Source organism: Accipiter gentilis, chromosome 32 (genome assembly GCF_929443795.1).
Source record: "Accipiter gentilis chromosome 32, bAccGen1.1, whole genome shotgun sequence".
In the NCBI taxonomy this organism is placed as follows: domain Eukaryota; kingdom Metazoa; phylum Chordata; class Aves; order Accipitriformes; family Accipitridae; genus Astur; species Astur gentilis.
Window position 1 is genome coordinate 12,853,675 of NC_064911.1, and position 25,574 is coordinate 12,879,248.

A 25,574-nucleotide genomic window follows, 5' to 3' on the forward strand; every position below is an offset into this window, starting at 1 on the left:
AAAAAGCTCTACCTTTTCATGACAGAACTGACTGTTCAAACCATATAGGATTATCTAGATTTTTCAAACCATTCTTAAGTCTGTATACTATTTATACTGAAATCCCCAAATCCAATTACTAGCTCTGGTAAAACTGAGTGTTGTGTTGACAGCTGATTTTTACAGTAACATTTTTCAGCATAAGCTGTTTAAAAATAAAGCTACTGTAAGAGTGAATAGCCCATTGGCATAGTTGTCATAGTAGTAGTAGTCGTAGTAGTAGTAATAATAATAATAATAATGATAATGTTCAAGAAAAATGAATCTATGTGGAGAGATATAAGCATACCTGTCTGTTTCTGTTTTTCTTCCGTGGATTTTTAACTTTGTCTATAGCCTTAAATACATAGCAAGGAATGTATCAATCTTTAAAACACTCTTGGAGCTCACTCAGTTCTTTCAGCAAATAGCACGTGTTAAAAAAAATAATCTGAAAACTATATAGACTTTTGCCTAGGACTATTTTATTAATAGTGACAATGGTCATGGAGATTAAAGAACTGTTATGTACTCCAGAAGATGCCTGCAAAGGTGGAAGATCCACAGTTACAGGGAAATATCCCTGTTCTTCCAAAAAAGAAAATCTAGGAAGTAAAGGAGAAGCAGTCCCAGCACTTAGGTGCTGGAGGTCACCTGGAACAGTGAAGCCATTGGGTTCTGTGCAAGCTCTGAAACCATTTCTCTTCATCCTTCAAGGGCCCTTCTCATGGGCTGCTGCTGTAGAGGCAGCAGTTCCTTCCTCGAGGCCAGGACAGGGCTTGAGTTCTGTTTCTTCTGGCTGCTGTTAACATGGCTGAGCCTTCCCTGTGATTCACTGATGCACTGGAGGCACTGCTGCTTCCCTCGTGCTGCTGTGGCCGTATGTCTTTCCCCTTGTACCACTCTGGTGCTGCCTGGACCATTCCACAGAAAACTGTATCAGCAAAACCCCCCAAAACCTGGCTTACTCAGCTGAGCTGGCTCACCACATAGCCAGGTGGACAGCAGAGACAGTGCAGGTGGGGACTGAAGACAGAGAACGGGGGATCGAGATCTGCCCTTTTGCTGGCAGTACGTTTTATTTGTCTCATCCGATCATATCCTTACTGGGACAGAGGACAGTAAGAAGAAGGTGACAATGGGGCTATATCCCCTTTTGGCTTCATGCTGTAGGCAAATTAATTTGAAAATTGAAGTTCAGAATGATGAAATTCACCTCTCTCATTTTATCACTAAGTCTGTGAGGTTGCTTTGCCATAGACTTCTCTTTCCGTGTATTTATAAAGACAGATTGGAGGAAATACCTCATTTCTGCTAAGTGAGATCAATACTGAGGTTTGGCCTCACTTCTGCACCAGACCAGTGAATCATTTAAGAAAGGTGCAAAGTTTTTGTCTTCCTGTGCCTTGATAATTGACTAATAAGCAAATTTAGGAGGAGCAAAAGTTAGGTGCCCGTGGTCTATAGCGGCAGTAGAAGCAATCATTCTTCTTATAAAGGCACTCCAACCTGGCTTTGGATGGGCCAGTTCTCCTCATTGTCAGTAGAAACAGAGGAAAGAAAATAGTTTCCTGTACTTTTAAAGTTAGCATTTGAGAACATCTCCCTCTAAACACAAATGCAAAAGGCGTTGCATGTTTCAAGCTAGGATTAAAGATAATGTGAAGAACCTCCAACTTCACTCAAAATAATTATGTTAATCGCATAAAGCCATATAATTTGAAAATGACAAGATCTGCCAGTTTCTAAAGAAATATTAAGACAAATGCAGTACTTCTAAACAGAATTTATGGAATTGGCTATGCTGAGAAAGTAATTTACTAAAATGAAGATGAGACTTAGGTTCAATTAGAGAAAGCTCCTGTCTTTCAGGTGTAGTTTCTTGATTCTTATGCAGAAAGTCTAGGCATTACAGAAAATTTCTTCTTGTTTTACTTTTTGAAGATCCTGAGGTGGTATTGCTTTCTTGCACTAAAGTTTCCAGCAGAGGGAGCTTTACTATTACATTAAATTAAAAAAGCAGCTTTACTCAATATTTTTCATCTACAATCTGAAAAACTGTGAGAACATTGTTGGTTTTTTTTTATGGTGTGAATTCATGACTTCTTAATATGGAACAATTTAAAAGGGGCAGAAAGGGCAAATCCTTTCCTAGAAAGAACTTTTCCATACATAGTGTTACAGTATTTCATCATGGTTCCTTTGAAATCGGAAAGTTCAACATAAGTTAGTAAGTGTACTGTTGTAGTAATATGGAATCTGGTCTGATCTCTGCTTTCTCTTTCCCTGACAGTAGTGAAGGATTAGTTTGAGGGAATGGTAACAGAATTTGGTTTTAATATTTCTCCAGTTTGTAGCTGCTCTGAGAATTTGGTTGCACAGTATAAACTACTTTTGTGGCACTGAAACTTATTTTGCTCTTCCAGTGGCCTTGTTTCCTTGACACAAAGAAGTGCTCAAAGCCCAAAGATTCTATGTCTATTGTCATTACACACATTCCGCTGTGGATGCCCATTCCTCTCTTGCTTTTGAAGGTGGTGAGATTTTTGTCCTGATGGCATCTGTGCAGTAGGAGCAGGCATGCTCTGCACCAACAATGATGTAATGATATATTGCTCCCAAGTCTCAGTTCTTTTTGCTTGACATAGAATAGTTTTTGTCCTTCCCAGTCTTTCCCAGGTTTTCATAACAGTTTTTCAAGTACTTTACGTAGTACTTCTCTAGCTTTTCCTTTGTTGCCTACATGCAGAAGAAAAAGGAGCAGGGAATAAAATTCTAGGAAAACTTCTCCTTTTCCCCAAAAAAACTTAGTCTTTGAATTTCCCTTTTCAAGCATGAAGTCATCAAGATTTCCAAGCTTCACAGTCTTCCCCTGTTGTGATGGAGTGCCAGGGATGGACACACAAAGAATCTTTATTGCTTTGGAGAAGCTCTTATTCTTTTTCCTGGCACAGACAGTCCATTAAACAGACAAAATATAAATGTGGAAAGATGATTATTCTGTCACAAGATAACACAATTATAGTGTTCTCTGTATTTAATGCAGGCCTGATTTGGTAGCTGAACAGAATACTAATACTGAAACGTATTCTTTTACTGTTCCAGTCTCCTCTTACACAGAAGTTAGTATTGGTTTAAAGAGGTCTAGCCTATTAAATTTAGGCTCATACAGTGTACGTGCAGGTAACCAGAAATTAAGATGAGACTATTGTACTTGAAAATGCACATATATGTAAACATTGTGGTCTTGAATTAATTGCAGTATGTAAAGTCCCATAAATTTTTTGTTTGCTGATGTTTTGTGTACATGTGATCAGTGGATTATTTTGCAGTTATGTTAGAAAATATATGGCATATTGAACCATTCAAAATTCTTTTCTGTATATATTTTAGTGCTTCATTTCCTGTTTTTTTATTTTGTTGCATTTTGTTATTAATTGATAAATGTAATTCATTAGTTGGTACATTTTTTTAATTGATAAAACATTGCTTTTTTGATGCTGATGTCATCTGACTACCATTTGGCTAATAAAAAGCCGATTATAACATCTATATAGTTACCAGCATATTTGTTGTTAACTTTGCCTATACATTTTCAGAGACAGATGTATATACTTTTGGACTTGGACAATATGGGCAGCTGGGACATGGTACTTTTATTTTTGAAACTTCAGTACCAAAATCTGTGAAACACTTGAGGAGGCATAAAATATGTAACATTACATGTGGGGAAAATCATACTGCTGTAATAGCAGGTATGTAAGTGAAAAATTCTGAAATGCATTTCCAGAGACTATTGTACTGTAAAAGCTTTTTTATAAAATGAGCAGTAGAAGAAGTCATATACAGACTTACTAGATCTAAAGGTTAATTAAGCTAGTGAGAAAGCCAGATTCGATATTAGGAATTTCTGATTCACAGCCATGCCATGCATAGCTCTGTACCTGGTATCTCCCGGGGAGTTTTAACCTCATAATCATGCCTTGCTAACAAGTATTCTTGTTTAGAAGCCTTTGTTTTTCTATACAATTTCAATCTTATTATTTTGTTGTTGTTGTTTTGGTTGGGTTTTTTTTTTTACAAATTGTCTAGACTAACTCTTATCTCAGTACTTCGCCTGAAAGTATACATATTTTTTTATCACATTCATCTGTTAAAAGTCTAAAAATAATTGTTCAGGTTTTGCTTTTGGAAGAGAAATATTCCTTACTTGCGTGACCTGTTACTTTGTAATGGTTTTGTCCTAGTTTTTTATTGAATCTTTGTTATTAATAGCATCCTTTTTTTTCCACATGCAGAGAATGGCCTCATGTTTACTTTTGGAGATGGACGACATGGCAAGTTAGGCCTTGGAGAAGAGAATTTTACAAATCAGTTTGATCCCACTCTGTGTTATAATTTCTTGAGGTTCACAGTCCTTTTGGTAAAACTTATGTTCATGATTCTCAAACATCAAAATATTTATCTTTTTATGAAACACGTTATTAATGGGAGTTGAAATCTCATTATAGAATTATTTCTTTCTATAACATTTAATTAGTAGGCAACACAAATTGAAAGAAAAAGGAAATTATATTTACTTACCTCACTGTTCATTTAGTTTAGAATGTATTTGGCTTGGACTACATTTATAGACTGCTTTTTAGGATTTTATTCAGTAGTGTTGTGCTATAGCATTTTGGTCTGTAGAGCTGTGGTAGCCTATAAAATTAAATATTTGTTGCTCTTAGATTGTTGGCAGTAGAGGGAAACCAATATCTGTTCTGAAAACACCAGAGTGTCATCTTTTTAATTTTAATGATTATTTGTACAGTGGGATATTTTTAAACCTTAAGAAAATTTGAGGAGTTGCTTTTTTGAATCCAAATGGGATGAGAAAGTAGAAATACTCTTTTCTTTTAAGGACATTGTTTTAATCTACTTCTTGAAGTGTTTAAGAAATAAATGTGACAGAATTGCCAGCATCATAAAATGCAAACATGACTCAATCTTGAGCAAAATTTGGGACAAAAGTCTGTTGATCACTTCTGTCTATTTACTGGATTTAGAGTTTAAGGAAGTTTTATCAGCAATGGTAAGGGTTTTAAACTTTTTTAAAAGTGAAACCTCTGATCTTTACGTAATGATACTTTGTCTGTTGGAGGGTATAGAACTTGCTTTACGTTTTGTGGATTTTGTGGTAAAATCTCTAGGTTTGTATCACTGAAGCGATCGGTGTTGCCCACATTTGACTTGCATCAAAATAATTAGCTCAAATCCCTCGAAAACTGGTGGAAATACCTTTGCTTTCTCCTGTATCAATAACTTGATAGAGCTATCTTGTGTTCTGTTCACTACAAATACATTGTATTAAGTAAGAAGAAGTGAACATAGATCACTAGTCATTAATAAATGTAATTAAGTACTTTTGTGTTGCTAATGTCATTAGGAGCTAAATTTGAAGCAATTTAATCTCACTTTTAGTATGTTTTTCTTACAATCTAAGCCCCTAGAGATGATTGTGAGAAAATGAGATCCTTGTATCCTTGTATTGATACTTGCAAATGAAATAGTCAGACCTTTTTTTGGTGCCGTAGGTTGCTTGTGGTGGTTGTCACATGCTAGTTTTTGCTGCTCCAAGACCTAAAGGATCTGAAGAAGTACTCTTTGAAGATTTATATGAAAGCCATTTGACTGCTACTATCTCTAAAATGAGTGGAGACTCACTACTAACAAACACCTTACAACTAACATCAGCACGAATGCGACGACGAGAGAGGGTAAATTCAGAGCTGTTTAGAGTTGCCATACTTCTTTTAGGAAATAAAATCACTTTTAAAGCTAAAATCACAGCATGTACCCAGCAGATAAATGTATCTCCTTAAAATACGTGTTTAATTTTAATGTATAAAAAGAAGAATGAATGTCTACCCTGGCTCCAAAGTTGATGCAGGTAAAAGATAGGTACTGGTCAGATTTTACTTGTTTATTTCTATGAAGAAGACTCAAATTGATTTTGTATTTTTGGGTTTTTTTAATTCTAATATGTAGAGCCTGTTCCTTTGCATTTTTTAAAATATCTTAGAAATATTTTTTGAAAAGAGCGAGAACCTGACTCTTTTTGTTGTTCCCTCTGAGTCCTTGAATATATTAAACAAGTTGATAATTTGTAAAATATTGTCCTGGTTTCAGGAGAAAGTTTTGCAACCAGCTTAAAATGATCCTAAGATCCTGTAGCTACTTAAAATAGTAGTTTCTTCTCCTTTATCTCCACTATACATGTGATTTCCCTGAACAGCACAATGAATTGGATCATTTCACTTACCTGTCTGAAAACTAACTCTACCACAAACCCACACTTTTCTTGTAAAAATATATTGATGTTGTGGAATAAATGCCTCAGTGTTATTGGAGAGACTAGTATTTTAATTTTAAATAAAAATCAAAGTTCTTTTTCTCCTTTGTCTACATTTTAAGACTGATTGAGATTATTGTGTAGAAATGACCTAAAATATTCCACTATATACCTCTCCACTTTTTAGGACTATAAATAATTAAAATATTAAAGAAATTGTGTTTATGCTTTGTATACAAAGTTACAATGTTGTATCATCAACTAAAAGAAAATACCACTGTTAAGCTTGAGAGGTTGCTTACATTTTATTCTTCTACTATTACTCTCAATATATATTTTTTTTAATCTTTTAAAGGAAAAGTCACCAGAACAGTTTATTCGAATGGCACAAACTCTGCCTCCACTGGGAGGAAGCTCCTTAAAATCCTCGCTGCCTGTGACTAGCAACACTAGCCCACGCTGGTTTTCTGCAACAAGTCTTCCTAAAGCTGTACCTATGAAGGACAGAGACCATGAAAAAGGTGAAGTGTCCCCACATCTTGCTGCTGTTTTCCCATAATTATGTAGTTTGGCTCTCATCAGTCATAAACAAATGCTCAGTTTGAATGTGAAAGAAGGTTTAATTTCAGTCTTACCTCAAGAGGGTCTGGCAGCATACAGACATGAAAGTTGAGAAATGCATACCAAAAATTGCCTCACACTGTTCATGTTTGGAAAATGTGCTTAAAGATTTAGAGGAGGGTTGAGTGAAAGAAAAACAACTTCTAAATTGTATCTGTGGTTCCTCAAGCCTGTAGAAATAGGGCTTCACAAAAATACTACAAGATTAGTAACTGCTTTCTCAATTTTCACAAAAAGGAAAAAGAATTGCAGAAAAAAAAATTATTAGGAACAATCTTAAAGACACAGGAAGGCCTATAAGAGATCTTGGATAAGAAAAGAGGTCTACTAATTCTTACAGGATCTTTCTTCTTCACTTGGAAATGCAAAAGTACTCTTCACTCTCTGTTATCTAAGATAATAAGGATTTACAATATTCTAGCTAATGCAAAACCCTAGATAACAATGATGCTGATACAGCACTGGACTTTTGCACAGATTCTCTAGAGCAGTTCTGGACTTCATCTGGGTTCCTAGGCATGTGTGATTTCCTGGGAAGAGCAATGATGAAGAGTGCAGAATGCAGTGCTTCTGTGTAAAAGTTAGCTCAGATTTATTGGACAGTCAAATCCAATTTGAAAGTAACTAATTCAGTTAGAATTAAGATGATTATTTGTAAAGCTGCCAGCATGTCCATTAGCATTTCTGGTTCCAGGAAAGCAATGCAGTGAAATTTGAATTGCCTTCTGAGGCCTAAAACCTCGGGTTTTGTGCCATATGAAACTGCTCATATACCTGATGAACTTGAGGTGAACCTGAAAATGATGTAGGTACATTTTAATGATGCTGCATTGGAGTTAAACTCACTGTCTCTCCATCCATTACACAGATAATGTGCAACGTAGGCGATATGACTGCAGCTAAGTTAGTTTAATTGGTACACTATTATTGAAGAGATTATCCAAAAGAATCTTTTTCCCATATAATATTTATGCTTTGAAAGCCTGCAAAAATGGTCAGAGATCTACAGTGCACTGAGACCAGATGGCTTAGCTACCTCTAATGTTAATACTGATGAAAAGGAGCTGGAAGTGTTTCTGCTGTGTCTTTTGTGTCAGTCCTATGTCAGTAAAATAGACATAATCTCTGTTTTACAAGAGTGGGGTGTTCTGTTTGCTATATATTCCTTGTTCCTATGGTATTTGTTTACCTCCCTCTATTTTACATTGAAGAAAAGAATCATCAAAAAGATAAACCTGGTGAAGGCTCTGCAGAAGAAGATTCTGATAATGAAAGTAATGACAGAAACCTTGGAGATACAACTGACATCCTAAATATGGTAATATATTCCCCTAATGAATCTGTGATTCAACTGTTTTTATGCAGGGGAAGAATAAAGCAGCTAAATTGTGTTTCAAGTTCTAGTACAGAATTCCTGGCTAGTCCAGAATGTCATATGTGGCACCAAGAAGTACTGACATGCTGTTAAATGACCATGCATTTCATATCATCATTATCCAATGCTGAAGTTTGTTTTCATTTTCCAAGTAATGTTGTAATACGAGATTGAGGCCGTTCAATAGTGCAGCCCCTCCTCACACTTTAGCTCTGGATATCAGAAAGGAAAGGAGAAGAATGCTGGATACCACATGGTGGTCTCTATCTCTGACCTTCCTCTTCTTGATGATTTCCAAGAGAGAGAATTGCAGGAAATGAAGCAGAGTGCTGTCTTTTCCTATTCCGAGATTTTTTAGTACAGGTGGATCATAATGAAGGGAAGACCAAAATGCAGACGTTTTGATTATTTGGTGATCCGTAAGCATGTTCCTATGTATTTCTTTTATTTAAAAAATATGTTCACCTTATCACTTGTACACCTTTCCAAAATATTTTGTTCTCTCGGCAGATAGGGCATGTCCTGGCCTTAACACAGTGCACTGGAAAGAGTGTTGGGTTTTGTCTTTTTTTAACTTCAATGGAATGGAAACAAAAGAGCAGCTCAGTGTGGACTCAGCTCAGAATATGTTGTTAGTTATGCTGGAGGGATTGCACATTTTACAGGAATTATTACTTGTTTGTACTTAATAGTGCTTAGTAATTTAACAATCTGTTTGTGCATACCATTTATTTAACAGTTATAAAACTTTATTTTCATTTGCAAGGAAAAAATTGTCTTCAGATATGATGCACAATGTGGCCTTCATTAATTTACTGAGGCATTATTTATAATATATTGCACACTTTATGTGCTAGACTTCTTCCTCATTTTTTGTTTTTGTACCCATCGTGAATCAATTTTAAAACATTTATCAGAATGAAACAGTAAATTTGAAAAAAGTCTGTCAGGCAAACTTGTCAAAACACAAAGAAAAATGATTGCTCTTCTTGAATCTAAATGAAAATAATCTGTTACAGCATAGTTGTTTCAATTTTTCTAAACTGTGGCAACATACATCTTATTGACAAGTGTGACAAGAGGGGGAAGAACTTTTAATATCATATTGATGATAGAAATTCTTGGGAGTCAGAAACCAGAACTGTCCATGCTCACTGTGTTGAAAAAGAATATGGTGGTTAAACCATAAACAGGTAACAGACAGCAGCAGAGAACGCTATCTGGTTACTTGGAGTATATGGGTAGGGATGACCAAAACCTCATTATTAATTGACCACCTTGTAGTATTCTACATCGCCTTGCCTTTTGGATTTTTTGCTTTATGTGGAACAGATAAAGGCATTAGATTCCAGTGAAAATTTCTGCTATGTAATGTTTCTTTAAATATGTTCTTTCAAGGCTGTTGTATCAAACTGGATGTTAAGTTGAAGGTTGTGATGATAAGGAAGTAAGTTGTTATATTTGTAGCCACAACTTCAGGGAGACTGGAAGGTGGATCTAAAATGTACTTGTGGGCTGTAAGAGAGGGCATGTAGCTTTCGGTCTCTATAGGCAGTTTAGATGTTGACATGTAAGCTGGTTACCATTCTGTCTCTTTATAAGCAGTAAATGAGGGAGCAGAAGTGAAAAAGGTGAGTTGAGTGATCATATAGATTTGTCTCAGCCTGGCTGTGCAATAATATTTAAGTGTTCATAAAATAGCTCTGTTTAGTAGAACTGGGCTTTGATGCCTGATAGTTATATTTATTTTTTTAATAGAGATCTTATTTTTTCCAGACACATGCAATGAAATTGAATCCCAGTGACCAGTCCTTAAAATTATCACCACTCCAAAAACAAAAGGTACTGTAACTAATTATATATACATATGTATACTTGTACTGATGTTTAAAAGATCAATAATTCTTGTATTATCCTTGTACTTTTTGTTTTGCTTTGAGTTTTAAAAAAGCTAGGCAAACTTTATAGGCTTCCTCTTGCTAATTTTCTGAATATCCACGAGGTAAAACTCTAAGAAGCTGACTTCAGTCAGGGAGAATTTGTTCAGACACATAGCACTCCTCATATCCAGCATAGTTTGAGATAACAGTATATAATACTTCACCAGTTTAAGGAGCAAGAGACTATCATATACACTTTGCAACTTAAGCTGACAACATACATTTCTGCTGGTTTGTTGCTACTAAAATTTTTAATTGACTTTTGGGACACAATGTAAGTAAAGATTTTATTTACAGGTAATCACCATAGAGTATATTTAAAGGAGCAATAATACTGGTTTTAATTATAAAGTTAAAATGCTTCTGTATTATATTTCTGTTTCACTCCTAAAGTGATCCCAGCATTTCAGCATTTTGGTATATTTCATGATAATTTTATTTTATATTTAAAAAATTTTTCTGCAGAATTTGTTAGTAAGTGTAAAATTTAAAGCAGAAAGACAATAGGTTTTCAAACTTATTAGAAAGGCCATAACAGTGAGTGCATCAGAAGATTTCCTAAGGGGAAAGGTGGAGGAAGGTGTAAGAAAACTGTAGTTCTTTCCTTTTGTTCACACAGCCTCATGCATTGCATGTGCTCTAGCTTATGGGACATGATACTGGCTGCACAGTTCTTACTGCATTCACTTTGAGTGCTTGGATAGTGAAAAGGCATAGTAGTACATTTACCATCAACAGAATGTTACATTCTTCTAATGTGTGCACATGTAAATTCATTTCATGTGAAATACTCTACCTTTTATGCTATGTTTTAGTCCTCTCACACAAATTGTTTCTCTTCTTATTCAGCAGTTTTTGTAACCTTTTCCTTTTGCTGTCATTTGTCCTTAATGCTTTCCTTCTTTCTTTTTAATTTTCTGCTTCTCATGTGGAATAGAAGAACAATAAAAATGTGAAACTGAAAAGAGATGGTAAGGGTGGGCTGAAAAACAAGGATTCTGATTTCATGAAGGAGGCCTCAAAATTAGACTCTGGCTCTTTACAAAAGCAGTCGTCACTTTCAGAGTCATCGAGACAAGATTTAGAAAAAAGTAGTGCCTTTGTAGGGAAGCCTGTGGCCAAAAAAAATAAAATGAAAGGTAAATCTGAGCATGCACAAAGTGTTAGTACTTTGAAAAGTGGTGTCCAACAGATTACTAGGGACAAAGGCAGATTAGCGAAAAGGGAAAAAGAATATGTGGAAAATCCTGAATTTGTCAGAGAGGATGTAACTTTTAATCTTCCCACTGAAAAACAAATTCTGAGTGAAAAAACAAATTCTTCCAATAAAAAGTCAAAAGCTGATAAATCTAAGCAATCCCTTAAAATAGATGTACTTCCTTCTGCATCCGGGGATTGGCCCCAGACTGATTCATTAATTGTACAAAAATACAATCCTGTTAAAAAGCAAGGAAGTCAAGAAGCAATAGAAAGTCAAAACAAAACGAAGGCTGTTGTTGAAAAATCTGATAAGTGTGAAAGAATATGCATTAGAGGAGAAGAAAGTAGTGAAGAGCAGAGGCAGTTTAAAAAAAAGGATCAATTTTTGAAACAAATAGCTGTAAGTATGTCATCATCTTCAACTGAAGAAAGTAGTAATGATATTGCAAAATACACACTTAAGAGTAGGGAAAAAAATGAGGACTACTATGAAGGCAGAGAGGTCCAGAAGGCAATGAAAACAGTAGAAAAAGTGCAAGAGTTGGACTTAGGAAAAGAAGACAGTGAGATTGAGGAGATGCAAGCTACAAACAATGAGAAAGAATATGTAGAAAAGACTGATAGAAAAAGCCTGAATGAGGAAGAAACAAACTCCGAAGCTAAATCTGATGAAGACAGGCAGTTAGAAATTAAGAATGAGGAGGAATCTAATAAAGAGCAGGAGAGTGAAGGCAGTGAAAACGGTGAAAATGAAAAAGAAAAACTAGATGAAACCGTTGACAGTGAAGGTGAACTAGGGGAGGAAGAAGAGAGTGAGGTTAAAAAAGATAGAGGTGAAGTTTCAGTAGAAGGAGATGAAGAGGAAAAAGATAATGAGGAGGAAAAAGATAATGAGGAAAATGAAAAAGAGGAATCACAGGCTGAAAGAGACAGTGAGAATGAGGGTGCAGAAGAGATTAATCAGGAAGACAGCAAAGAGCAAGGAGATGAGGAAGGCAGGTTGATGGAGGAAGAAGAAACGCTGAGTGAGGGAGAAAAGAAGGATATGGAGGAGGAGGAGCATGCAAAAGAGGAAGACACTGAAAAAGAAAAGGAGGAACAGGTTAAAAGTGAGGGAAGAGGTGAAAGTGAGGAAGGAGGTGAAGGTAGAGAGGAGGAGGAAGAAAAAGAGGTAGTGGCAGAAGAGGAAGGAGAAGATGAAGAGGAAGGAGAAGATGAAAAGGAAAATGAAGAAAAAAAAGAAAGTGAGAATGAAAAAGACAAAGAGGGTGAAGAAGAGGAGTTAGAAGAATCATTGGCAGGGAGGGAAGAAGAGGTACCCAAAGAAGAACAGGAAGAGGAAGATGCAAATAGGAGGACTAAGGACGTGGGGGAAGATGGAGTGGAAGGAGAAGAGGGGGAGGATGAAGTGGAAGATGAAAGAGAAGATGAGGAGGAAGAGGAAGGAGCAGAGGCAGAAGCAGAAGGGGAGGAGGGGGAAGAAGATGAAAAGAAGGAAGAAGAGTGGGACATTGAAGAAGAGGGATGGGAAAATGAAGAAGAGGAAGGGGAAGAAGAAGATGAAGATGAGGGAGTAGGGGAGGAAGAAGAAGAGGGTGAAGAGGGAGTTGAAGAAGATGGGGGAGAAGAGGGAGAGGAAGAGGGGGAAGAGGGAGTTGAAGAAGATGGGGGAGAAGAGGGGGAAGAGGGAGTTGAAGAAGATGGGGGAGAAGAGGGAGAGGAAGAGGGGGAAGAGGGAGTTGAAGATGGAGAAGATGGAGCGGAAGAAGAAGAGGGAGAGGAGGAAAAAGACGGAGCAGAAGAAGAAGAGGGAGAGGAGGAAAAAGAGGAAGAAGAGGGAGAGGGGGGAAAAGAGGAAGAGGAGGAAGAGGTTGAGGAGGAAAAAGAGGAAGAGGAGGAAGAGGTTGAGGAGGGAAAAGAGGAAGAGGAAGAAGAGGGAGAAGAGGAAGATGGAGGGGAAGAGGAAGAAGGGGAAGAAGGAGAAGAAAAAGGGGAAGAGGGAGGGGAGGAGGAAGAAGGGGAAGAAGGAGAAGAAGAAAAAGAAGAGGGAGAGGGAGAAGAAGCAGAAGAGAAGGAAGGGGATGTGGGAGAGGAGGAAGAAGAGAATGAGGGAGAGGAGGAAGAAGGAGAGGAAGCGGAAAAAGCAAAAGGAAAACCAAAAAATTATAGTAATAAGCTTCCACAAAAGAAAAGCAAAACCAGGAAGTCAGAGAAGACGGGAAGTACTGCTTTACCAAACAGCTCTAAACAAAAAATGAAGTCTAAACAGCATGTAGCAAATGGTTTACATAATTCAGAACAATTTTGGAACAATGTGCTACCTCATTATTTAACACTAAAGTAGCATAGACTACTGGTGATGCATTTTAAGCCTATTCAGGAAACTTTGGAACTATGGCAGATTGATTTTTATTACTTAAAATTTTTTTTCAATGTGGTCAAAATATATTATTATGCATATACTTGAAGTGCCAATTTATTGAAAAAGACTGAAGAAAATGTTTAGTTTTGGGAAGCTTTTGTGAGAGAAATCATATAAATTGTTGATACAGTCATTTACACAATCATCTTTATCATGTATGACAGATTTAAAAAAATAATTGCAGAGGAGGCAAAATGTGTTTGCCTCTTAATTAAATTATAATGTCATGCTGACAACATGAATTATACATTGTAACAGTGTAATCTTCTTTGCCTTTGAATCAGATTTCTTAAGGTAATACATCAATTTTAGTTGCAGGATAGCTTACTTGTTAATGTGCCTTATATGAAAGCAGTGTCAGTAAATCATCAAAGATACTTATTTTAAATTTTGGTATCACTCCATATTCATTCCCCCCACTTTTCTTCTGTTTATATATTGGTAAAATGTTTGAGTACTCAGTCTAAATTAAAGAAAGGACAAGTTGCCAAATTTACATGGGTCGGTAGGTGGGAGGTAAATGGAAGTGCAGGCCTGGGTAAATGGTGGCCTGGGCTTTTTCAAAGGCCTTAAGGTTGACTTCTTATTTTGGTGTCAGCACACGATTATGAGCAAAAAGACAAACACAAGTCTCAGAATCTGGCCTAGAATACATTTGAGTCAGAATGCATCTGTTTAGGGATAATTTTTTACTATCACATTTTGTGATTAGATATAATCAAGAATTTGAAAATATACACCTGTAAAACATTATTTACTTGTTAATACTGTGCAATACACAAAAGATTCTGTATCTGCCTACAAAAGACTACATTACATTAGTCATCTATATTCTAAGGTTCTCAAGGAGGGGAAAATATTTTGTTGCAGTGTGAAGTGTATATTATGTTTTCAGGATCAGAGCCTAAGCTTCTCCTCACTGGATAAGATTTGTGTTTTTCCCTCCTAAAAATCACATCTGTGGTCTCCAAAAAGAGGACAATGTTCTGGAGTTTCCTTAAAATACACAAACAAATCTTGCAAATTATTTTTGTAAGATATTGCATTACTGTTTCACATGTTAGTGGTCAAACTGGCAAAAGAAGGGATGGGGACTCGTCATACAGCTTTATTACTTAGCTACTATGCTAATGGGTGTCTGAGAAATTTTTGTAAGCAGATCTCAGTATTGACATTGTCTAGAAAAATAGTTATTTAAATCCCATTTGAAAATAAGGACAGCAGAAAAAAGGAATCAAAATGAGTAAATGTCATTCAATATAAATGTTAATGGAATCAATACTGATGTTGAGATTATGAAACATTTTTAATGTTGTTTTGTAAGATACTGGCATTAAACTATCTTTGACACAATGTCTCCAGAATTTTTTTTTTTTCAAAAGGCTGTAGTAGATTAATAGTTTGCCAGTAGATTCTAGTCCAGTTTGATCCTTCCTACCTCAGTCACCCCTTCCATATACCACATTTGAAGTTAAGATCACTTTCAGCCACATGCCATGCTTAACTATAACAAAAAGTTAGTTCAGTGGCTGTATTTTGTCCATGTGAAATTCGTTTCAAGCTTTGGGATTTTCTGGAATACATCATCTTGACATCAGCATATGTAAGTCTTTGGAAAAGGGTAAGTATCCTCATATTCTGATAGAGTGGAATATTTTAACAGTTAAATGCGCTTCCCAAGAAAACAGCTCACTTTAACAACACAGTCCTTAGTTATTTCGCAGAAGTGCTGCATTATCATTGAACTGCTGTGAAAACATTTACTTTTGAAACTAAGTGGAGCTAAGCTGCATTATTTTATCTTTCTAAGGAAAGATTAAGATGTTACTGTGATTAAATTTAGAGTAATGTTGAAAAGTATTTTTATAGGCCTAAAAACGCGTTTCTTGGATATGACATCTACTTATTTGCGATTCTAAAATTCAGCTTTGGAAGAAAACTGTGCTCTGAAAATAATCTGTTATTTCTTGTGAAAAATATTTGCTGGGGGAGGGGGGGGAAGTGAGAGCACTTTGAAGCAAGTGATTTCCAATTCCACACAAAATGGCTCTTCATTTACTGTTTGGCTGTAGCTTTTAATCTAAATCCTTAGGCAAATGGGGACCATTTGTTGTTGCGCCCTTAACATGCACTGATAGCATAAAGCTTCCCAGGAGAGTAAAGGAAGCCAAGTTACGGGCATCTCCTCTTTGTTGTTTTGTCTGGATGAAAATTCATGGAATTGAGAACTGATTTTTTTATTGTTTTGTGGATCATTCCTGTGGTAGGGGAAAAGCAGAGCATTACTCCAGCACTTCTAAGGGTTTTCCACAGAATCGTTACATAAATTGTGCACTGTGCCAACGTTTCTGGGCTTTGGGGGGACTTTGGAACTCCATTAGCGTAACGAGTGGAATTTTATTTAGTTTGACTCATACTGGTTTATAAAGTTTGGTACTTGCGGTTTTGTGGAAATTCAGTATGTCCTTGGTATTTATTATGCGATACAAAAAGATTTATGTGCGGTGCTTAAGCAACATGGGAGAAGTACTCCTGAACTAGTTTTTAGTAGAGAAAAAAATCCTGCAATAGAGAGAGAAAACAATAGACAACTGCTCAGACCAAACGTCTATCTAGTCCAATATCTTTTTACTAGCAGTGACTACTGGTGACTGCCTGGCAAAACATACAAGAAGAGAGCAAACATGTAGCATTACTTCTCCTGTGTAATCATTCAGTATACTGAATACATTCAGTATATTCAATAATTTGTGGTTCAGCAGAAGTATCTATTCTATTTAATAGCCATTTTTTTTCCATGAATTTCTTTCAATCGGTTTTTAGCCCATGTAGCATCCAGTACATGTTTTGGCAAACAATTCTTAGATTACTTTACACGTTGTTTGAAGAAGTAACTCCTTTTTTTTGTCTTGAATCTGTCTTTTGGTACCTTCATTTGATGTCTCTGTATTCTTGTATTAGAAAAAAGAACATTTATTCCCCTTTCACTATTTATTCCGTCATGATTGTCATGTGAAAAAACTGTTCAGCTATGTGGTTTAAATCAAATCAAGATCAAAATGGTTTATTGATTTATTAATAACAGTTAACTAGCAATCAACCAACTACACATTCAAGATCAAGAGTGGCAATACAGCAGGTAGCAACACCAGACACCCATAAAATGTTAATAAGCATCTGCGAATTTCTCAGCACCCTTCTGCAGCTCTTCTTAGAACTTTTAATTTCCCTGCACAGTCTCACATACATGTTCTCAGAATTACACATGCACATAGTGCCTTTTGTAGCAGGCACGAATTACAAGCACATACCCCATTTTCGGGGGGTGGAGTGCAAGTCTGCTCTTGCCACACAGCTCCCGTGAGAGATGAGGGTGCTCTAGATTACTTTTAAATGTGCTGTAGCACAACTCCTCTCTCATGCGTACAAAATTTCAGCATGTAAATTTTTCCAATATATCTGAAAATATCAAACTGTTTATTGAGATAATAATTCTCTTTGCACAATTGATGCTGAATAACAAAAATGTCTTTCTCCAAACTACAGAAAATGTCTGGGTTTCATTCACTATTTTTTGTCCTGGTGTCTTCTCTGGATAGGTACGTGGTTATTCTTTAGAATGGGGCCTTTAGGAATCATGCAGAAAAGGACATTCAGTTTTTGTTTCCATTGCTTTTAGTTTTTTTCCGTAGCTTTTCTTAGCTTTAGCCATGTTTTAAGGTAAATTTTAGCTTACTTTCTCCAAAGATGACACTACCTTTCTAGATCTTATCTCTCAGAATAGCAAACAGTCTTTTATTTTTATTAATTGAATTTGTGGTGTGAATCTAGCCATTTAGTAAAAGTCTTGTTAAATACTCTAAAACGAATGAGAGTAATTAAATGCAGAGCATCTTTTTTAATGCAATCTGATTTTTTTCTTTGTGCATATAGGCTGGATTTATGAACTGTGAATGCACCTGAACTTCCGTGTGTTGTCTTTAATTTTATAATGAGTATTATGGGAAGTAGAATCAAGCTCAGAAATAACAGGATTTTCAGACAAAAGAATGTTGTCAGATCTGTAAAAAGACAAAAAAAAGGGCAAAGTAAATGTAAAAGGGCAAATTCTTAACTATTTTTTAAATTGCAATTCAAGTAAACAACAGTGTTTAGTACTGTGGCATTCTGTGAGCAACTGAGCAAGTATTTTGCTTGCACAAATAGCAAACCTATAGTTTTGTCCTCAGTGAAGTTCTGAGTGTGTCTGTGATCTGAAGTCACTCACCGAGTTGTAATATTTTCATACACTTTTGCATATGTTTTAATGGAGAGAGGAGAGGTTAGCTTTTGCATATTGAAAGGATTTTGGAGAGATAGCTTTGGCATCAGAAAATTGCACTGCTGCGAGCTACAGAGGCTTTATCTTTCTATTGCCAAAAGAAAAAGCAAGTACACTTAATCGCTGTCCTTTTTAAGGATTTGTGATGGTGCCCATTGCTTCTTTGCTTGGCAACCTCATGCTATAATGATTTAAACAAATATTAATACCGTTATCTCAAAACCCCATACTTTGTTATGAAAATATTTATTATCAGGGCCTTGAAATGTCAAGTGTAAAGATATTTACCATTCTGGCTTTCATAAATGCCCCAGCATTGAAAAATCAGACATGACTCTCTTTCTGTCCAAGGTGGGTTGCAGGGCAGTCTGCTGGAATGTCCCAGGTTCAGTGTTACAGGTTTAGAGCTTTATAATTTGTCATGAGTACCCCATCTTTCAATCAGAGTTGCATTTGTGGTTTGTGTGAAGTATTTGTGATTTCACATTGAGACTGTGAGAGAGAGCTAAACAAAGGTAGCTCTAGGCAGAATTTTATATTAAACAAAGCCTTTATCTGCACCTGTACCTGTAAGGATATTGATCACAGTAGTACTGAAGAGTAATATTTCCCCTTTGTATCAATGATCATACAAGAGCCTGTGCTGTGCAGTTCAGCTGGAAAGTCAACAGTAATGACCAATCTAATAGGAGTTTGGGATTGTGAGGCAGCCTGGCAGAGGCTGGTTTTCTTACAGGAAGTTTAAAATACTTACTTTCATTCTGTCCAGCATCTAGCCAAGGCACAAAATGACTCTCATAATTAGAAACACAGCAGCAGAACCACTGCAAAATTTAATCTCTTTTACTAGGCACTTCATTGTCATCTCTGAGGAGAAAAAGAACAAGGCAAACCTGAATGTGTCCTGTACTGAGAGTACAGAAAGAAGTTAAGCTGTGCTTTAAAGCCGGTTTTCCAATAGCTGGGGTAGAACTTTCACAAGTGCCAGCATGTCGTGGAGAACAATTGCATGGGGAAGCTGGTGGGACTTGTGTTACTAAGCTGGGTGTGCCTTGAAAAATCTACCCATACCAGATGAGAATGGGTTTAAAGATTATTGATGGTTGTACAGAAATTGTCGCTTTCACATCAGAGTATTTTGAAATGAAGGATCTCCCCTGAGACACCCAGTTTTGCAGGCCGTGGAGATTTTAGGAGTGACTCGTGGGGCATCCCTTTCAGGAATATATGGAGAACAGAGAATCTGGGAGAACCTTGCTGCATGCTGTGGTGTTATTGGTGAAAATTTGCCTTTGCTCATATTTTTATCTAAGCACTGAATAATAATCAGCATGATTAAGGCAGTATTTCAACGAAAAGCACAGGATATTGGAGAGACATGCTGTACTGTAAGCTATGTGGCACAATAAAAGCAGCAAGTAGTGACTGTCCTCATTCGTTTGCAAATACGTGGGAGCTGCATGACAAGCTCCAGACACTAAAAATTTTCTATAAGTATTCGGAAAAAATGTACAAACTGTATCCAAGTGTGGGCTAATATTCCCAAGTTAGTTTTTCTCTGTGCCTGTTAGCATTAAGAATTAATTTTATGCAGCATAATATCTTCCAGAGACACACTAAGTTTTTGAGATAATATCAACATATTCTGATTTGGAGTTGCTCATTATATTTCATGTGTTTTCCTTAAGTACCCAGGAGCTATTTTGGTATGCTATTTCCAAGTGACTGAATATTAAAGGGTATTCATGTTACTATATAAAATAGCGCATAAGAGATAATACTTGATCTAAACAGTCTCCAACTTGTTTTATGATTCTTCACAAAACACCTTAAAAATTCTTTATGGTTCTATAGGTGTGTGGGTTTTTTTTCCTTTTCACCCTGGAAATTGATATTATTTATTTGTTCTCCAAATAAAGCAAACTTAGAATCATAGAATGGTTTGGATTGGAAGGGACATTAAAGATCACCTAGGTCCAACCCCCCTACCAGGGGCAAGGACACCTTCCACTAGACCAGGTTGCTCCAAGCCCCATCCAACCTGGCCCTGAACACTGCCAGGGATGGGGCAGCCACAACTTCTCTGGGCAACGTGTTCCAGTGCCTCACCACCCTCACAGTGAAGAACTTCTTCCTTACATCTAATCTAAATCTACCCTCTTTCAGTTTAAAGCCATTACCCCTCGTCCTATCACTACATGCCCTTGTAAAAAGTCCCTCTCCAGCTTTCTTGTAGGCCCCCTTTAGGTACTGGAAGGCTGCTATGAGATCTCCCCCGAGCCTTCTGTTCTGCAGGCTGAACAACCCCAACTCTCTCAGCCTGTCCTCATAGGAGAGGTGCTCCAGCCCTCTGATCATCTTCGTGGCCCTCCTCTGGACTCGCTCCAACAGGTCCATGTCCTTCTTATGTTGGGCACCCCAGAGCTGAATGCAGTATTCCAGGTGGGGTCTCACGAGAGCTGAGTTGAGGGGGAGATTCACCTCCCTCGACCTGCTGGTCACGCTTCTTTTGATGCAGCCCAGGATACGGTTGGGTTTCTGGGCTGTGAGTGTACATTGCTGGGTGTGTTGAGCTTCTCATCAACCATCACCCTCAAGTCCTTCCCTGCAGGGCTGCTCTCAATCCACTCATCTCCCGGCCGGTATTTATGCTTGGGATTGCCCTGACCCATGTGCAGATCCTTTCTGAGAAGATAACAGTTTTGTACATGAAAGGTGTAGTACATCTGAGCTATTTCAGATGTTGATTTATCTTGGGGAATAAATAATAAAAATTTGTTCTGAATTGCTGGAGAAAAAGAATCCTTTTGATAACTATTTAAATTGGTTTTGGAGTGAATAGGAAAAATCTAGAACAAACCTGAAAGTATGAAACCTGTCTTTTCTAGAATGTAGTTTTACATTAAAATTTTATACATTGTTAAGTAGTTGTCTTTACTGAAACAAGAATGCAGAGATGTATCTTTCTCCAGGTACACCTACAGCAGCAAGCTGGCAAGCCCCAGAATAATGACACCAAAGCCAACTGAAATAACCTTTAAGCTAATGCCATCAAAAAAAGGACTGTCTATTACTATGTAATAAATGTCAGTGTAGTATCTCAGAATGATACCTGAAGTCTCGATTAATAAATGTAATCAGATTAATTCTCTTAATGCAAAGTGTATGCACTGCCAGCCTGTGACAAAAGTGCACAGATCTGTGGAAACTTGTAGGTTCTTGTGTTTGGCTTTGAATATATTGCGTAGCAAAGTATTGGCAGAAAAAGACTTGGGAAAACAACAATGAAAAATGAGTCTGCTCAGTCAGTTTCTAACAACGTTATTTACAGCTATGTAGTCACTATTTTATTCCATTTTTCTCAGAGTGACACCATTGTGTTGGGGGATGCAATTGAAGTATCACAAGTACTGTTGTGGTAATTAGTCATCACGTATTCAGGCTAATCAGTGTATCACTATGTGGGCATCTACTACTTGTAAATATGATGGAAGAAAATGTTTCAAAGAAGGCATAACTATCTGTAAAGTTCAATTTTTGCTTGACAAGTAGCAATGGAAAACTCATGCCTGATGTAAAAATGATTTCCAGTTGTTTCACTGTCCGCAAGTGTGCCTGAAATTATGAGTTCAGCGTTGCATGAGTATTCCAGGATACTTATGTGACAGAAGCACTGAGGGACTGTTGTATCAGGTAATCCATGTCAAGTGCTCTTGACATAGAACTGAACAATTAGGAAACCAATATAACCTAGTGGAAGCCTAGGTGTTAGCTTTTAGACAAGTTATGGAGACAGGCTCGGCTTTTTACTGAAAATTCTTTTAAAGCGTATTCAGCTGAGCTCTTCTGTTTCTCTCCATGACAATGTGTAAGGAAAGCCTAGTTTGTTTGTTGGCTGCCTTACTGATTGTAATTGAAAGAATAAGCTGTTAAATCTCTCATTTGAGTACTCTCATTTGAGTACTTACGTCTTTGAATTTTGTCAGTCATCAAACTGGACAGCTCTTTCTTTAGTAATCACTGAAGTGAAAGATACTTCTCTAAGGTTTAGAGTAGCTGAGCTAATAGCTTTTCTATATTAATAGCTACAGAATGAAAGCCCAGTTCAAATTCCTGATGACAAATGGCTGGCACTGTGTGGGTTTTAAGATGTTAGCTTTCACTGTAACTGCTAAGTAAGAAGCTACAAGGTACGTATCTTAGCTCAGAAAGTATTTCTAGTTACTTCACATCAGATAACTTGACGTCATGACAAGGTCAATATCAACAAAATGTTACATGCCTACCCATCCATATATCTCCAACCCACAAAGGGTAAACAGATCTATTTTTATTTTTCCTCTCATCTGCATGTAAGATCATGGTTAACGTTTTTACTTTAAATGCTGTTTTAGTAAAATGTTAACACAGTGCATTTTCCCAGCATGGACAAGTCAGGAGTAACATTGATGTGCAGTCATATTTTGGAGAGAAAAATGATATCTAGTGGAGGATATGATTCCTCTACCTATTCCTTTTCAGTCCTGCATCAAAAAAGAAGGATGGTCCATAGAAATGTATTTTGTAGTTGTCTTTACCAGTGCTCTACAAAGGGAGCATTAATGAGTCCCATATGACAGCATTATGCCCATTGACCAACCTCTTTAGACCTGATATCCATCTACTAAAAGTCTTCTACTTCATATTGAAACTGTTGCTAGGTACGTATTCCATTCAGTTGTTGTATAGGCATGTAAGAGAGCCATGGCATGCTTTTGGGCATCTAAAGGTAATGGGCTGCGCAGTTAATGGGAGAAATCTGTTCCTTAAATGATTAAAAACTCTGCTAAGCAATTGCTGGTTTATGGCTGCTTGGCAGAAAACACCAAGGAAGAAGCATGTAGCTAACTACCTCTTTCTCAGCTCTCTTTAGTAATCTTCTCTGTGGATTTTTAAGTTTCCAGGACAACTAGAAACAGAAATATCTTTTCTGTAAACCAGAGCTTCCCAGAACTCTCCATTTCCAAGTGGTAGACATAGTAATTACAGATTTCTCTTCATCACTGAGTTTTCACCAGATTTTTAAAAAGAACTAAATTTGTCTCATCAGTGGTTTTGAGATTTTCTTCCCTAGAAACATAAAATAGTGGTGGCAAACATAAAATATTTTGACTCCTTGAGGAGGCTTGGAAAGATACCATAAACCTTCCCTTCTGAAATGCTAATTATGAACAGCCCATCTGCCAGAGCTCAGTTTCCATAAAGTATGCAGGAGGGATCCACAATGAAATAGTTATGGCAATATAGAGAAACTTAGCCCACAGCTGTCATTTTAGCAAGGTCTCCCATGAGACATGTCTCCAGTCTTCAGTAAGACTGTCTTTCAGCCAGAGCATGACACCAGGTGAGACAATCGTATGGAACAGAGTGAAACTTTTTTCCCCTCTCTCCTGTAGACGTAAGACCACATTTTTATAGAGCATTTGGAAAAGAAATGTCTTTATTCTGTATTAATCTACCCAAAGAAAAGCCAGCTGCAGCCATTTTAGCAGAAGACAGTTATACCCACTGAGGCAATACTTTTGCCAAATCTGTAAGCGAGTATGGTCATTCATCCCCTAAAGCTTTTTTATCCTTAGCAAATTTATCCTTAAGAATGTCTTGTTATGAAGGTCTAGGTTTACAGGAAAAGCAGTGTAAAACGCATGCAGAAAATTAAGCAAACAAAACAGTTATACAAAATCTGTGCAGTCTGTTAAGTCTGCGAGGTCATCTTTTCAAGACTGATGTTCCACTGTACTGATTTATTATACTACAGGTACAAAATGTTTAAGGTTGTTTCATAGAACCGACCACTTTTTTGTCCTTGAACAAACTGGAACCTCAGGCTTAAATGAAAAACGTTTCACATATTTTACTTGTATGTTCTTTACTACTTTTGACTTTCTGTGTGTGACCTTGGCCAAGCCAGCTTCTCTGTGTCTCAGTTTTAGAGGTGAAACTATTGAAGTTATTCTTACAGTGTTAGCTTTCTATGAATAAGGAATTTAAATGGAATAAGAAACTAAACCTCCTAAAGCATGATGAAAGAGAATAATGCAGAGATTATACTTATATATAATATATACATATAACATCGCATAATATGTAATATATGTATACTACATATATACATATATACATTTGCTTTAATTAGTAGCCTCAAATTCTTCAGAGATTATTTGTAATGGCCAGACGAGTCATCTTTTAAACTAAAAAGAGTATCTGTAGTTATGACATTCTCATCTCTCCTTTACTACCATTGGTAAAAACTCTCCAAAACATGTCTATAAGTGGGCAAGCAGAAGTGACAGTAATAAAACTGTGCTATAAGAGTTATTATTCAAAACAGGTTATTTTAGAAGTTGAACAGATAAGGTGACAGCCAGAGCCACCTGTGGTAAGCTGCAAATAGGGCAATTGGAAACGTGGTCAGTCCGGGAAGCTGTTCAGTTTAACAACAGGAGGTGTCTTCTTTGGGGTAAAATGAGTGTCTCTCAGCTCCAATTTTTTTTGACAAGGAGCATGGCTCAATTGCCTAAACAAACACATCTAGTGTGATTTTAGGTGTTGTGGGGTATCCTACCTGGCTGTGAGTTGGGGTCCAGAATGATGCAGGTCTCTATAAACCCCATGTAAGGATGTCTCAGATTCCTAGGATGTCTAAGTGGTGCTTATCAAAGGAATTCCACCAAAGATCTCTGATAACTACAACAGCAGCTTAGATTCTATCTCCTTTGTAGACTCCTGCATTTAGATATCTTCATTTAGGCTAACAGGAAATGTTGTCTTTATGATAGAATCCAAACTTGATACGTAAGTTTAATGTAAGCAGAACCTGTAGAGCAGTACAGTAGAAGTTCAGCCATTATCCAGCTGTAAAAGAGCCGTGAATTTTGTAGGCATAGGAGTTGCACGTAAGTCCTGCAAGTTCCATAAGACTACTGTAGGACCTTGGTGTATGGTTTCTGAAATGCTGTAACTATGTTGATATGGATGGTAATCACACTGATTGTGCTCTGACTTTTTATTCACGTGTACTAAATATGTGTCCACCTGATTCTGCTTACCACATGATAGGCAAATTCTAGAATGCTGACAGTAATTTTGTACTTTGTTAAAATGTTGGTTTATTCTTAGAATAATGCTATTCTAAGTCCCACTGCTCAATGTCGGCTCTATAAAGAAGCAGAAAAAAGGTCTTTTTTAATGTTATTCTATGACAATTTTCCTAGGCATTTTGAGCATTTAGTTCTGATGAGATTTTCACCAAATTTACAAAAAAAAAAAAAAGTGTTCTTCCTATTTTTTTTTAAATTTAGCAC

The 25,574-nt window shown here is 36.8% G+C and overlaps 1 protein-coding gene across 12 annotated transcripts in view; it reads left to right on the forward strand.

The window, feature by feature from the left end:
- The window catches only part of RPGR (retinitis pigmentosa GTPase regulator), a 63,751-nt gene that overhangs the window by 28,707 nt on the left and 9,470 nt on the right, over window positions 1–25,574 (forward strand). For 10 of the 12 annotated variants that reach the window (XM_049835348.1, XM_049835357.1, XM_049835350.1 and 7 more), the window contains 7 exons: window positions 3,618–3,773; window positions 4,317–4,441; window positions 5,595–5,777; window positions 6,708–6,873; window positions 8,185–8,291; window positions 10,125–10,190; window positions 11,226–16,687. In XM_049835348.1, the coding sequence (XP_049691305.1) occupies window positions 3,618–3,773; window positions 4,317–4,441; window positions 5,595–5,777; window positions 6,708–6,873; window positions 8,185–8,291; window positions 10,125–10,190; window positions 11,226–13,832 (3,410 nt within the window). In that variant the 3' untranslated portion in view covers window positions 13,833–16,687. Of the gene's footprint in view, window positions 1–3,617; window positions 3,774–4,316; window positions 4,442–5,594; window positions 5,778–6,707; window positions 6,874–8,184; window positions 8,292–10,124; window positions 10,191–11,225; window positions 16,688–25,574 lie in introns of those variants that run through there. The other 2 variants (XM_049835359.1, XM_049835347.1) reach the window with 2 other exon arrangements.